Genomic DNA, 14,164 nt, shown 5'->3' on the forward strand with positions numbered 1-14,164 from the left:
GTTACTTAGTTAAAGAGCTACTACTCGTTATCCATCACGCCTAACACATTTGATCCATAAATGTTAACCATGTATTAATAAAACATAATTCATAAAGTTTGAAATGTTTATAAGAAGGTTACTAAGTGGTCTAACATACTAACACTCATGTTATGTCACATCAGATAAGACCTGATGAGGGCATGCAATATACAAATGTAATGCTTAAAATACTAATACTTCATTAATGCTGTTTAAAATGTAAAAACATAATGTTAGAATGAATACACAAATCATCTTTTGTTATTTAACTAGTTAGAAATTAAGTCTAAACAGGTGTAAAAGTTGTTGATGTGACAGATATGTTTTTTAATGAGACACAACTAATAACAACACAGACTAAGAAACAAAATCACAGGTTAGAAATATATAAACATTAATAAAACACACTAATACATGACATGTTAAAGATGTAAAATAGCTGTGCTCTATTTAAAGGCTTAACACAAATAATTCAGTTGTAAAATGTATTAAAGCATTAATAAATGATCTACTGCATTCAGGGTCCACATGTTAACTTTACATCACAAAATAGTCTAATGCTCTTTATCTGATAATAAACAGACAATTGAGCAATGGTACGTTTTTTTATTAAAAGGAATTCATTATAAGCATTAATGGGGCATTTATTGTCAAAAAATTATACTCATGTATTCTTGATCTTTCTTATTAAAACGTTTGTTTCAGTTGTGCTGGTTCACCCACAAATCAGTGCCTCACTAAAGTATTTTAACTTTTCCACGTTTTATCACATTACAGCCACAAACCTTTTAGTATTTTGGAGGATTTTATCTAGTAGACCAACACAAAATAGAACAAAATGGTGAAGTGAGAGGAAATTATACACAGGTTTCTCTATTTATTAACAAAGTCATGCTTTTATCTCCCCTCTCCCTTTATCCTGCTACACATAAATAAAATTCAACGCAGTCATCTGATTAGTAAACAGAGTCCAAAACAGAATTCACCTCTATATAATGTACCTTCAGTATAAATCCAGCTGTTCTGTGGAGAAGTTTAAAGCAGTAAGGTTCTGCAAAGATAGCTCAAGCGTTAGGATATTTCACAGCACTGTTGAGTCCTTTGTGGAAAGAAACGGTGCCACTAACCTGAAACACAGTTGTTCACTTAAACTGGCATGCCGGGCATGGAGAGCATTTATGATAGAAACAGCAAAAATGTTTTCAGTACCACAGGTAGATTTGAAGAGATTCATGGATCAGGTGTGAGAATCCATTACAAGGACTATTATTATTTAACTATAACTCTCTAGGACTGAAAGAAAGTCTTAAGTAGTCACATGTACAATTTCACCTACACCAGGTCGAATGAGATGATTAGTGTGACTCTTTGGTCTAAATGCCGAATGCTTTGTGAATCAGAAAAGCAACACATATCACCCAGAACGGACCATCCCACTGTGAAGCATGGTAGTGGCAGCCTCATGCTGTCGCTTTCCTTCAACAGGTAGGAAAACTGATCAGAGTTGATTAGAATGGTAGAATCAGACGGTGGGCAAACCTTGATGGCAACCTGTTGAAGGCGGCAGAACTCTTGAGATCGAGGCAGAATTCCTCCTTTTGAGCAACACAAGTTTATAACGTCTGAGGCAACACTTGAAAAATAATCTAGTCTAATCTAATCTAAAGTAATCTGACTGATGTGCTGCAATTTGGCAAAGGATAATGACCACAAATTTTAAATCTGCAACTTGTGGCTACTTTCAGCAAACAGTTGTTCTACAAAATACAGACTCAGACAGGCCGAATACAAAGGTATGCCACGCTTTTCAGATTTTAAATGGAAGAATGAATATAAGTACTTTTACAGTCTTATTTCGTAGTGTCATGATATAATCTGTTGAGACCGTCCAAGTCTGTGTATGGCACCCTGTGAAACAGTCAGAGGGGAATACTTTAGCAAAGCACTGTGTGCATAATCCAGTGATTCTAGTTTACAGGGTACGGCTGACAGCGAATAAACAAAGTTTCCCCAAGGCAACGTCCTTTATGAATATTTATTATATCCATCTGAGATATTAACATATTTGTTCGATGAAATATTTGTTCGTGTCTCTTTGCAACGCTCTTTCACTTCATCATCTTCCCATTTCGCCACTACGCACAGTATTTTATTTAATTATTTATTCATCCTCCATGTACGGCCAATTTGAAGTGCAGAAGTCTTTCATTTTAATGCAAGCACTTTATTACTGCTCAGTATTGTTTGTTTTAAACAATAAATATAAATCTTCTTTAAAGTGTTTGTCGCTTTTAAAAACAAATGAGAATCCGCAGAAGCATCCCGCAGCTCAGAGAAGCTTTATTTACACCGCTGAAGCCAAAGACTTAACCAACAAACCACTCGGCTTGCTTCTGCTTGGTAACCTACGGCTGATAAGAGCCTGACCTGAAAGGGAGGGGAAACAAACTCATCCATCATCCGCCCGGTCGGTCTGAGGCGCCCTCTGCTGGCAGAACCGCTGCATCACAGCAGCTCCCTCTCACACGCAGACAGATGTTCAGCGCACGAAAAGCCGACCAGCCCCCCCAAAAAATGCGCAAGGTGACATTTGTTTCATCTACTTTATCATCATCATCATCATCGTTTTTAAATAAGCAAAAGTTAATCAAATTAATTTTGATACGTAAATCTGACTTAAATGTAACTTATTTTCTTGTATTTGAATATTAGCAATTTTGCACGAACATAAACTGTTAAAATGACAATAGTTGTGATTTTTTTTTTAAAAAGAGCTCTCAAAATAACAATAAAAACCATTAATACGTTTTTATTCTAAAGCATAATAAGTAAAACAAGCAATGCATTCTCTCAATGAATGCTCTTTAAGTTTTTTTGTTTGGAGGTTTTTACCTAATTCAAAAAAATGTCACTGATAATAAAAACATATGATGATTATTAACTATCATAAATAGAACATTTCGCCTTTTTTCTGCAAACAGCCTTTTGTCAGCACTCTTGAGGCTCGGAGTAGTGACAGTGCAAAGTCTGGCTGCAGCGCGCTTCCTTCCTCCTGACGCATCTGTGGCTGCAGTCTATCGTCTCCTGACCCGCCGATGATCCCGGCTTCAATGAATTATGCATGAGATCCGGGCACAGATTACCCCTATCAATATGCAATACTCATTACGCTGGCTAAATTGCCACTTAATAGTTATGAATATGTGGAAAATGTCTGGAACTCATATATAGCCCACCACTACTTTTAACTTTTTTTTTTCCTTTCTTTCTTTTTTTTACCTGAAATTAGTTGGGTAATACAGCCTCCTACTTCCTTCATTATATTTTATTATTGGTTGCTAGACAATGCGCGATGGGTTCAGGCTAGGATTTCAGCCTGAGTCCAGCTCGCAGTTGTCCGAGACTTCACCTTTGGCCGCTCAGTGACTCCGCGGAAAGGCATAAATCACCCGCTCAAGTTCGCTCCATGGCAGCCCGATTGTGCTTAAAGAGGTTTGTTTTTCCTCCAACTTTTATTGTGACGTTGAAAATCAAGCACTTTATTATGTATGTTTTTCTCGTTTGGAAAAAAAAATATTGCTACTAATATTTACCGATGCGACAAAAACGCAGCAGCACGAGTTAATATATCTTTATTGACTGAAATAGACGTGTTCAAATCTGCTTAGGAATCTGTATTTTATTTTAATTAGTAAGCCAAACATATCAGCCATACCGTTTTCTCACACAGTAAGAGTGTGGGAAACGCATTTTTTGTATTCTTCCTTAAAAGGTACGCTATAAAAAAAAAATTATTTGTTTAATATATAATTTTTTTATCAACTTTGTAAAAGTAGTACTCAAGTCTAACAATATTAAAACTTCTTTTTGGAAACAAATATCACTTAGGTTTAAAATTTGAAGTTAAACATTAGTTAACTTTGTCATTGTTCTCAGTTAGCAAATAATAAACGTGATTTGTTTATTTAAGTTAAGTTGTGCTATGAATTAATATATCAACTTTGTAAAATAATTACATACTGTAATGAGACTTGGTTTCCGTGATGGAGCAAAAAATATAAGAATATCCCAGCTTTAACTATTTTAGCAACAGTGTTATTTAGCATGCTAAAGTCAAACGAGTTACCAACCTGAGCTTCTTAACTGTGATGTAAATGTTGTCAATGAACAGGACATATTAGCTGTGGTTGTCAGAAAAGAGGCTAACATTTCTTGTTAAAATAAAAAGAAATGGAAAACCAGTAAAGTTTACCTGGCACTGGGTACTAGCAAAGTGACAGCGCTAATGCTAACGTCATGCTAGCAAGCGGAGCTTCCTAACTCCAAACCTGCTGTTGCCCTTCAGCTTAGCTGACAGATAAAAGGTGCCAATTTGCTGAAATATATTTAAAAACTTTATAAATGTTTCAATTGATCTACACTTTTTAAAAAGCTGAAGGGAATTTAACTACTTGAAACTACTTGACTTTAACTACTTGAAATGGCTATTCGCAACTACTTTTTAGTGAAAGTTGAACTTCCATTACTTAAACCAGCTTTAAAATTTAAGCTAGAAATGCTTCGACAGTTTGTAACTTTTACAAAGTTGATCAACTCAGTCATAATGTAGCAGGCATCAACACACCAGCTTTTCTGGTCTCTGTTGGACAATGAGGCGTTTGTTTTACAAAAGCCGCATGAATTCATTATTAGGTATATTCCTTAAAAAATAATGTATACAAATATTTATGCTATTTAATCTTTAATGTAATCTCTTAGACACAAACGTGTTACTCATTTCTTTAAGAAAGAGAGAACAAAACACGTGAGCAAAATTAACTTTGTAACAATTAGTTGGGTAAGTTGGTTGAAATTTGATTTTTTTTTTAAAGTGAGTCCAGTTGTTAAATTAACAGTATTTCAAAATAGAAATATTGAACAGAATCTTCCAAAATATAACTTTTTAAATTGTTAATTACGTTTATTAGACCGTACCAAGGACTGAATCTAAAATAAAAATAAAGAAATAAACACTTTTTAACTTCTTCGCCGGTACAAACTGACTATAAACATGACTGGACATCTCTTCCTTCCCAAGTCTACCCTTTGCAGTCCCATCCATGCAGTTAAGCCGTCACTTTCATTCAAGGTTGTGAATTATATAGTACATTGTCTACTCCCCAAAACCATAAAACCAACTTTATGGACCTCACGTGACTTTTCACAGTCTGTAAGTAATATAGGCCTTTACAATCTTTGGTAAGGAGGTATTTTTTACCAACTTCTGCCTTGCCAATATACCTTTTAAGCCCAAAGTAGTCCTATTTTTTTATTATTATTATTATCATCATCATTATTATTATGAGAGATGGATTTGATCAGGATTTCTCCCGTGGACAAAAAAATAAATAAAATAAAACTCGTCTCGCTTCAGGGAGTTCAGAAGAGGTAAGTCTGAAAAAGTCTTCTCTTTCTCTTTAAACGGAGGGAAAAGTGCGTTTAAAACGCAACACCGCCTTACGGGTTAATCATTAATTTGGCTGAAAGTTGATATGCCTTCCTGCGCTAAAAGAAACAACTCGGCAAAAGTCAGGGAGTTTTGCTTATTTGCTTTTTATTCTAACCGATAATTCACTGCACACAAAAAAAAAATCAACTGAGGGAAAGTTTATTTTTCAAGCGCTATGAGTTCACGTACAAATACAAAAAGCTCCAAAAAGCTCACATCACTGCCTATATCCACAGAATAACCCTTTGCACTAAAAATTCATCACATTGACAGGTTGAATACACTTGCATTGCTTGTTATTCTAAACAATAATAATTAGAATAATTAGAATAATAATAATAATAAACGCACAACGTATCCTATAGAGCTACACATTGGCTTGCTTATGAAACTTTTCTATGGATTTTGGCCACAAATAACCATCACTAAAAGCGCTTTACATTCAATGAAGAGCAGCATATGGTTTGGGATTTTTTTTTCTTCTTCTTCTTCTTTAACTGTACAATGATTTTTACTCCTGTTAGACCGACAAGAAGTTACAATAAAGAGCTCAACTTTAAGAGACAGAAGAGACAGAAAGAGAGACAAATTCCCAGAATGATATTTACATCTTATTATGCTTTTCTTTTACCCCCCCCCACCCCCCCAAATAGGACATCTAAGCTATGATAGTACAACAACAGTAAACTAAAAATGGCATTTTAAGACCACAGAATACTTCTTCTTTATTTTTTTTTCTATCACAATGGCATGCTGGAAGGTGCTGCGCTTTCAAAAGCTTTACAGTACTCATCAATTTTCTCTCTCTATTTTTTTGGGGAATTTTATTATCACTTTTCTTTTGTTTGTTTTTTTGTTTGTTTGTTTGTTTCTTTTTTTTTTTTGTTGTAGTTGTTGTACCCTTGCCTCCCAAAAACAAAACAAAACAAAAAGAAAAAGTTGCTCAGTTGTGGAAGGCGCTGCCTCCTGTCACAAGGCTCATACTTTTCAGCTTATTGTCCTTCTTCCACTTCATCCTGCGGTTCTGAAACCAGATTTTGATCTGTCTCTCGGAAAGACACAGGGCGTGGGCTATCTCTATCCTCCGCCGTCTGGTTAGGTACCTATTGAAGTGAAACTCTTTCTCCAGCTCTAGCGTCTGGTAGCGGGTGTACGCGGTTCGGGCCCTTTTCCCGTCAGGTCCAGTCATATCTACGTTTTGCACACACACACACAAAAAAAATAAAAATAAAAAATAAAATAAAAAAGTAAAAAATATCCAGAAAATTAGCAGAACAACTTTCTAAAGGGGGAGGATATTGCCAGTTTATGTAATTGTTTTTATTGTTATTATATATATTTTTTTTAATTTTCTGGCTTTTTTTATGATGGAGCATGGGATGATGCAAAGAGTGGGGGGGGAAGCATGCAGACATGCAAACTGTCAGTTATTAGCGTCTTTCCTATTTGCAGCCCTCACAGAAAGCGCGTCCCCATATTTTTGCGCGCATTTAATCCAGATTTCATGATTTCATGAAAGCAGTCTCTCTCTCTCAGCCGTGGGTTTATAAACCTCCACCGACAAAACAAACACGCAAACAAGCCCACAAACATCTCACAAATACTGCCCTGTTTTCCACCAGCCTGCTCACTCATGCAACGCCTGACAGATTAATGGCACACCGGCAGCGTGACATCCCCTCCAAACACAATAATATTAGACGTGTGTGGATATACCATGGCTTATGTGCAGTTTCCGCATCCAGGGGAATATTTGTGGCGTTTGGCACTCATTTGGTGTGGGAGTGGAGGAGGTGGCGTTGGGTTCCTGGTGCTGCTGCTGCTGCTGCTGCTGTTGCTGCTGCGCCCTGGATGCCGCGCCGGAGCCTCCTCCGCCACCGCCGCCGCTGCTGTGCGCGCCTTCCTCGGTCTCGGCAGCGACGGCGGCGGCGGCGGCTGCTGCTGCTGCTGCTGCAGCTGCGTCCTCTATCTCCGCGAAGTGCGCGCCCCCGGCTTTGCCGAGGCTGTTGCCACCCGATGAAGAGGTCGCGCTCCGGTCAGAGGGGGGAGAGGGGCTCTTGAGCTCCAGCGGATCCCGGCCGGCCGTGGCGCACGAAGGCGGCACCGGGTCCGGGGACGAGAGCGAGCAGTTGGGCGTCTGTCTGTAGCGGGCGTCCGGCGCGAATCCCCGGGCGTCCTCCCGCACGGCGCCGAAGTGGCCGCCGGTGTTGTTGCGGTTCACGGTTAGGTCCATGCCATTGTAGTTGTAGCCGAAAGACCCGGAGTGCATGGTGCCAGGGTCTCTGAAGGAGCCGCTCACAGCGCCGTTAGTCCCATAATTTAGTAACTGATAGTCGGAGCCATTTGGATAGCGCCCTGAGAACGAGTTTACAAAGTAAGAGCTCATTTGCTTGGATTTTTAAAGCCTCGATTTGTAGATCTTTGTCGCTATAATCCTGTGTGCTTGCACGATTTATGGACGCAATCATGAATTATAAGCAATGAAGCCCTACTGTACTTTGCCAGGTATGCGGCCAAATATGGGAGAGCGCTCGGGAATCACGTGCCTTTGTTGACCAGTCGTAAATCCTCACTGATGACTTCAAGAGGTAATTCATGCTCCATGGTTACAAATGATGACGAAATAATGGTCGTTAGGCTCCAGTCAATGGTGCCTCCCCGCTGCGCCCCCGAGAGCCGCGCAGGCAGCGAGCGCCATCTGCTGGACAGAGGCGGCATCGCTGCGAGGCCGCGCGGAGTCCATCCATCATCTCTGTAAACCGGCTCATAACAACAGGCCACAGCAGGCTCAGGTAACACATAACAGAAAGTTTATCAGCCCCGCTGTTGTCATGTTGCGCTACAGTGCGTCGAACCGGAATTTATTTCACCCTTTGCTTTGATGTTTTATCATTTCATGCGCCTTATGGGTGGCATGAGCGGCAGCACAGACGCCACGGTAATGATAATGAGGGCAATAATAATATATTTTAGGAAGAACGAGAGCAAGATTTTGCAGATTTACATCAAAAAGCCTTTATTTTATTATATGTACAATTCCCCTAAAGAAAATATTGCACACAATATCCAGATGTGCATTGAACACGTGAGACAACAATAAATAACATTTGTACAAATTGAACTCATCGGTAAACAACAAGCCTAAAGACTATATCACAGTCACATCAGAGCAACTACACAACAAGGGACAAACAAAAAAAAAAAAAAAACCTGCTTTAATGTCACTGAGATTAAATAAAGGTGGCGCCCAGCGGGCCTATAGTGATGAGGTAACAACACTGAGAACTATAAACGCTGGGTTTTATTTACAGTTTGGCGGTTTGTTGCATAGTCCTCTAAAATAAAGACACGAGCACAAGGACAAACAAACAGAGGAGGACCTGATAAATGCGGACAGAGTCACCGTGCAAATACTCAAAGTCACTCTACACGTCTCTAACGTGGGGTTTCTGCAGCACTTCTTATATCTACAAAGAATTTATACATCATTTTATGTGTACACACGCACACACACGCACGCACGCACGCACACATTCAAGCGTTTCTTCTTCTTCGTTTTTTGTCTCAGAGTCTCCTTTGTAGTTTAGCTCTTCTTCTCCGCCTGCTCCTGCTCCTCCTCCTCGGCTGTCTTTGAGGGATTCAGGAGTTTGTTCTCCTTTTTCCACTTCATCCTGCGGTTCTGGAACCAGATTTTGATCTGTCTCTCCGTCAGGCACAGGGCGTGGGAGATTTCTATCCGGCGCCTGCGGGTCAGGTAGCGGTTGAAGTGGAACTCCTTCTCCAGCTCCAGGGTCTGGTAGCGGGTGTAGGTCTGCCGGCCCCTGCGGCCGCTGCTGCCAAATGGGCCTGCAAATCCCAATAAATAAATAAATAAATAAATAAAAGCACAAAAACAAAATTCACCAGCAAATTATTAAAACTATAAATGGAGATTTAGCTTAAATAAAATAAAACAACAAAATAACAAAATGATGGTCATGGTGAAACTTTGCAGATATTTGACTGGAATATATTTGCATATTTTCTTTCTTGATATGCGTTTAACAGACTACAAATGTCATACTAAGACGACATTTTGGGGAAAAAAATCTATATTTTATAGTAGGATATCATTTTTTACCCCCAAAAAATGACGCAATATAACCAACATCCATGCAGAATCATGTAAAATGACATTAAACCGACCCAGTGTGGGGTGAACTCACGTTGCCTCATGCATTTTATTTTCCTTTAGGCAACTGAACAACTGAGATCCGTGGCTTCTGTTGTTTACATTTTTAACCTATAGATCTTCTAGTGCACGTTTCTGACAGTAATGCACTGTGGGTAACTTATGAAAATCAACCTGCTGTAAATTGTCTCTGTCACACGTCGTCATGTGTATTTTTCTGTTGTTAGTGCAGCCAGCAAAGCATTTATTTCATGCATGCTCAGTTGGCTTTGTTTTTATTCGTTCATGCATATATATGTATACTGCTGCTGAACATTTGCGATTTCATTCTATAAATAATACGTCTTTGAATTCTATTCTATTCTATTCTATTCTATTCTATTCTATTCTAATGTGGTACTTGAAGAGTTTTTGTATTAAAATCTGAAAAGGACCATGTGACACGGGCTTGGTGCAGGCCCAGTCAGTGCGTGCGTTGCTGGGTGCGCGCGTGCAGTCCGGTGTTTGCGGCCAAAACTGCGAAAGCGCACCAAGATCTGCACATACAGTCCTTATTTAGTCTTCTGACCTGCCTCCATGCGTGCTTAAACTTTGTAAAGTTGATATAAAATATATATGTATATAGTTTTTTTTATTTTATTATATTTTATTTTTATGTTTAACATAAGAGAGATAAAACAAAAAAGGAGCGCGCGCACTCACCGGCGGAGCAGGCGTTCATCCTCTGCATCCAGGGGTAGATGAGAGTGGAGGACTTGTCGTCGATGCTGCCGCTCATGCTGACAGCTTGCTCCGCGCACTCCGCCTTGCGCTGCTGGTGCTCCTGAGTGACGAACAGCGGCTGCTCCTCGCGGCCGCTCGAGAAGGCGCACGAGCCCTCCGCGTCTTTGTAGAACGTGCCCACGGGGTTGTAGTCGCACGGCGCTCCGCCGCCGGCGGCAGCGCGGCCGTAGATGGCCGCCGCCGCCGCCGCGCCCGACTGCTGGTAGTAGGAAGCCGGGTAGACCTTCTCCTGCATGTTGGCCGCGCCATACGTGGCCGCGTTGGAGTAGTGCCTCAACGGGTCCGTGTATCCCGAGGAGTAGAGCGGTATCTGACCCAGGAGAGAGTCCTGTCCTCCCGGTAGAGACACGGGGAAAGTTGAGTTAACGAAATAGGAACTCATTGGGTGGACAACGGGGTGTATTTACTCCGGAGGAATATGATTTGTTGTCTTTTATAGTCCAAGTGCTTTTGCCATTACTTTATCGGAGATTTGGTTTTTGCTGAAAGGGGGGCTGTGAGGTGCCACTGGATACAGAGGGGAAGTGTACCATCTGATCAACCTCTGGCCAATCACCGCCGTCTGTGCTTGCACTATTGCACCCATGGGGGGCTCTTGTTGCGCACAGGAGTCCCCGGTGAATCGAAATGAAGCGCTCGAGCCAGTCGGTCTTTACGCGCGCTCACATAAAGGCACACTTTAACTCGCCGAATTGCATAATTAACAAAAACAAACAAACAACAACAAAAAAAGAAACACACCATTTGTTAGACAGAAAGTACGTGTATATATAAGTAAAAATCAAACCAAAACAATTATCTCTGCTTTATTCTCCCCTCTCAATTTCCACTTCCGCCCTATTAATTAACCCACTTTGAGCAGAACCGCGGTGATTAAACACTTCATTCTCAATGTCTTTACAAGCAGCAACTGACTGGTCTCATCTCACGCTTTCATTTCCCTAAAGGTGCGCGTCCCTGCTGATGTGTCCAGATGCAACTCTGACGTGCAGGAAGGCGCACGCAGGAAGGACTCGCTCAAGCACCACCATCATCATCACCACCTTCATCCCCATCACAATTAACACACACAGACCGAGTGTGCACGACCATCACACAGGTTCAATAAAAGAAAAGGTGGGATAAGTTTCAGGTACGTGCGTCGTTTCGCCACACGTATCACGCTGTTTGCTCTCCTGATGGCAGCACAAATGTCAAGATTTCAGCAGATCAAACAAAACTAAATCGTTGCATTTTTAGTTCGTTTTAATCTTGTGGGTCAAATCCTTAGCTCTCAGTTGGAAACGTGCGGATTTTGCAAGTTGAACAGAAGAGTAAAAGAGTAAATAAATAAATAAATAAATAAATAAATAAGAATATTCAAGTGAATCCACGCAGTCAAATGCTAATGATTTAAGTTTATTCGAAAGGAAAAAATAACGAATACCTAATATTTATCACAAAATTAATCAGAGCAACATTTGCAGCAGGTTCAGATTTTCGCTTATATAAAAAAAAAACCTCTTTCTGTTTTTCTTTATATTTATGTATGTCACTTCTTTCTTTGTTTTTTCTTTTAGAAAACGTATGAAAAAAACAATCGAATAAGATGTTTCATCCAATGAACTTTTTTTATAAAATATTTTGCAAGCATATTGTTCAGACTTTAAAGGGAAAATGATATATTTTGGCATGTTTTTAGTGGATGTAAAATCCTAAACATTAATAACTGTTTTGTAAAAGCATGAAAAGATTTTTTTTTCTACTTTGAATCAAATTTTGAATCAATTTCTGGTTCTGAAAATAACGCATCGACGCGCAGCGGAGGCGCCACGGTAGATGGGAACAAATAAAAAATAAAAATGCATTCAGGAAACCGGAAAAGATGTGAAGCTGAATATAAAATCAGAAATAAGGCAAACAAAGGGGTTATGTGGGTTAATTTTTTTGTCCAAAAAGAGATCTGAACTGCTGTGAAAGCTAAAAGCGCAATGAGGAAACGGTGGTGCGCCAAATCACCAAAAAAGGCTCTAAACGTGTTTTCCTGAAACAAACAACGTAAAAAAATAAAATAAAAAAAACGGGCGTACAACAAAACACGATAAAAAAAAAGAAACAGAACAAGTGGTGGGCAAATTAGGTTAATCTCAAATGAGAACATGCCCCAGTGGTGGCGCGGGGCCTTCATGACCCTCATCTTTACCTTCATCATCATCATCAAAGTCAAGCGTGTGGCCTACAGCCACAAATTTCACTCCATCAGACTCCGAAAAGGGCCTCGAAAGCAAAACCTTTGCTGTAATTCCCCCTCATTTCAGCAGATAGATGTCGGCGGTTGGAGGCGCTGCAGCACCTCAGGGGTTAATCAAAGTAAGCAGCTGCGTGGTAAGAGCACCAACAGAAAGAGAAAACACGCTCGCTGAATAATTGCCCTTTCTTAAAGGGGAGCTTTTCCCCTTTTCCCAGTCATGTAAACACCAGGCCTGCAGTGACAGCAGCAGCAGCAGCAGCGCAAATCAGAACCAGGGTGCCCTTACCTTTGTTGATAATCCATCATCACCAGCGTGGCTGCCACTCCGCTGGAGCTCCTGTCGCTTCCCCCAACACACACGAAAAAAAAAGAAAGAAATCTCCACTTTGCCTAAGTGACAACTTGAAAGTAATCCCTCCATCTAGGAGTGTGCTGATCCCTCATTTCCAAAAGCCACAGAGGTGCAGCTAGATGAACATGGCGCACGGTGAGTCGCGCAAGAGGCGCCATCATCCCTCCCAAAAAAAAAAAAAAAATTCACATCACACAGCGAACCACAATAACAGCTTCACCTACACGCGTGTTTCAGCTCACGGAAGAACTCGGGGAAAACAAACATTTTAAAAATAAAAAGGTTGGGACTGTGAAACAAACTGTTATAGGTGAATGAGCGGTGCAAAAAACAGCAGCTGCATTATAACCTCATGGGGAATAAGTTCCCATTCCTGCTGGCCACATGACCGCCACGGACCAATCCCAGAGCCGGACGAGTCGTAAACTTCCACGGGAAAGTTGTAAATTTTCATAAACCGCAGAGGTTTTTTTGTGCTTTTGGACGAGGTTTCCCTTCGCCATGTTTGTTTTTGTGTGTGTGTGTGTGTGTGTGTGTGTGTGACAAAGCAGGGATGTTTGGCTTTAAAGTTGCATTAGAAAGGAAAGTGGAGATGTTATAAGGTGTGCAGGACGCGCGCTTGATTCCGCTGCTGCTGTGTGAAAGGTTTGTTTACCTTCTTAGAGCTCTGCTTTGGACACTGTGCTCCAACAAATGCGTCACAACAATATACAAAATTTTATATTTTCTCTCTCTTTAAAGGCAGTTTTTAAGACAGAGAGCAGCTGCAGATACATAATCAGGAACTTTACTGTTTATTAAAACTATTTGTTGTTTAATTTAAGCTTTAAAGATATTTGCGTAAATAAGCTACATAATAATAATTTTAAAAAACACACACACATACACATATATATATATATATATATATATATATATATATATATATATATACACACACACACAAACACAGAATTCAGTGTTTTGGTCAAGCACTGAAGAAATGTTCAACTCAATTACGTTCTGCAGAGAAAATGTAAACAAGCATTTTCCCAAAAACTAAAAAAATAAAAATAAAAATATAACTACTGACTAATTTCTGGTACAAAGTCTGAAAGAAATCTCTCTCTCTTTTATTTT

The 14,164-nt window shown here is 40.0% G+C and overlaps 2 protein-coding genes across 3 annotated transcripts; both read right to left on the reverse strand.

The window, feature by feature from the left end:
- Positions 1–5,652: 5,652 nt before the first annotated feature.
- Positions 5,653–8,085, reverse strand: hoxb5b (homeobox B5b). Its single transcript, XM_015029115.1, has 2 exons — positions 7,226–8,085; positions 5,653–6,700 (listed from the first exon to the last, which is right to left on the reverse strand). Exons 1-2 carry the CDS (start codon positions 7,893–7,895, stop codon positions 6,453–6,455), a joined length of 918 nt encoding a protein of 305 aa, XP_014884601.1. The 5' UTR covers positions 7,896–8,085; the 3' UTR covers positions 5,653–6,452.
- A 414-nt stretch (positions 8,086–8,499) lies between these two features.
- Positions 8,500–13,746, reverse strand: hoxb6b (homeobox B6b). 2 transcript variants are annotated; one of them, XM_015029116.1, is made up of 3 exons: positions 12,980–13,746; positions 10,383–10,791; positions 8,500–9,355 (listed from the first exon to the last, which is right to left on the reverse strand). In XM_015029116.1, the coding sequence occupies exons 1-3, from the start codon at positions 13,112–13,114 to the stop codon at positions 9,093–9,095; spliced, it is 807 nt and encodes a 268-aa protein (XP_014884602.1). In that variant the 5' UTR covers positions 13,115–13,746; the 3' UTR covers positions 8,500–9,092. The 2 variants fall into 2 exon arrangements, with proteins under 2 accessions (XP_014884602.1, XP_014884603.1); XM_015029117.1 differs by lacking the exon at positions 12,980–13,746 and having other exon boundaries at positions 10,383–11,798.
- Between the last annotated feature and the right edge of the window lie 418 nt (positions 13,747–14,164).

The sequence above is a fragment of the Poecilia latipinna genome, unplaced genomic scaffold, assembly GCF_001443285.1.
Source record: "Poecilia latipinna isolate Pla-1442-1.1 unplaced genomic scaffold, P_latipinna-1.0 Scaffold144, whole genome shotgun sequence".
NCBI classification, from domain to species: Eukaryota; Metazoa; Chordata; class Actinopteri; order Cyprinodontiformes; family Poeciliidae; genus Poecilia; species Poecilia latipinna.

What these genes read in the sequence shown, in the direction of transcription:
- hoxb5b (XM_015029115.1), bottom strand. Translation starts at nt 7,895, where the DNA reads ATGAGCTCTTACTTTGTAAACTCGTTCTCAGGGCGCTATCCAAATGGC. An exon ending in GAAACTGCACATAAGCCATG is followed by an intron (nt 6,701 to 7,225) that starts GTATATCCACAC and finishes TGCAAAACGTAG; the next exon opens with ATATGACTGGACCTGACGGG.
- hoxb6b (XM_015029116.1), bottom strand. Translation starts at nt 13,114, where the DNA reads ATGGAGGGATTACTTTCAAGTTGTCACTTAGGCAAAGTGGAGATTTCT. An exon ending in ATGATGGATTATCAACAAAG is followed by an intron (nt 10,792 to 12,979) that starts GTAAGGGCACCC and finishes CCGGGAGGACAG; the next exon opens with GACTCTCTCCTGGGTCAGAT. An exon ending in GATGAACGCCTGCTCCGCCG is followed by an intron (nt 9,356 to 10,382) that starts GTGAGTGCGCGC and finishes TGGGATTTGCAG; the next exon opens with GCCCATTTGGCAGCAGCGGC.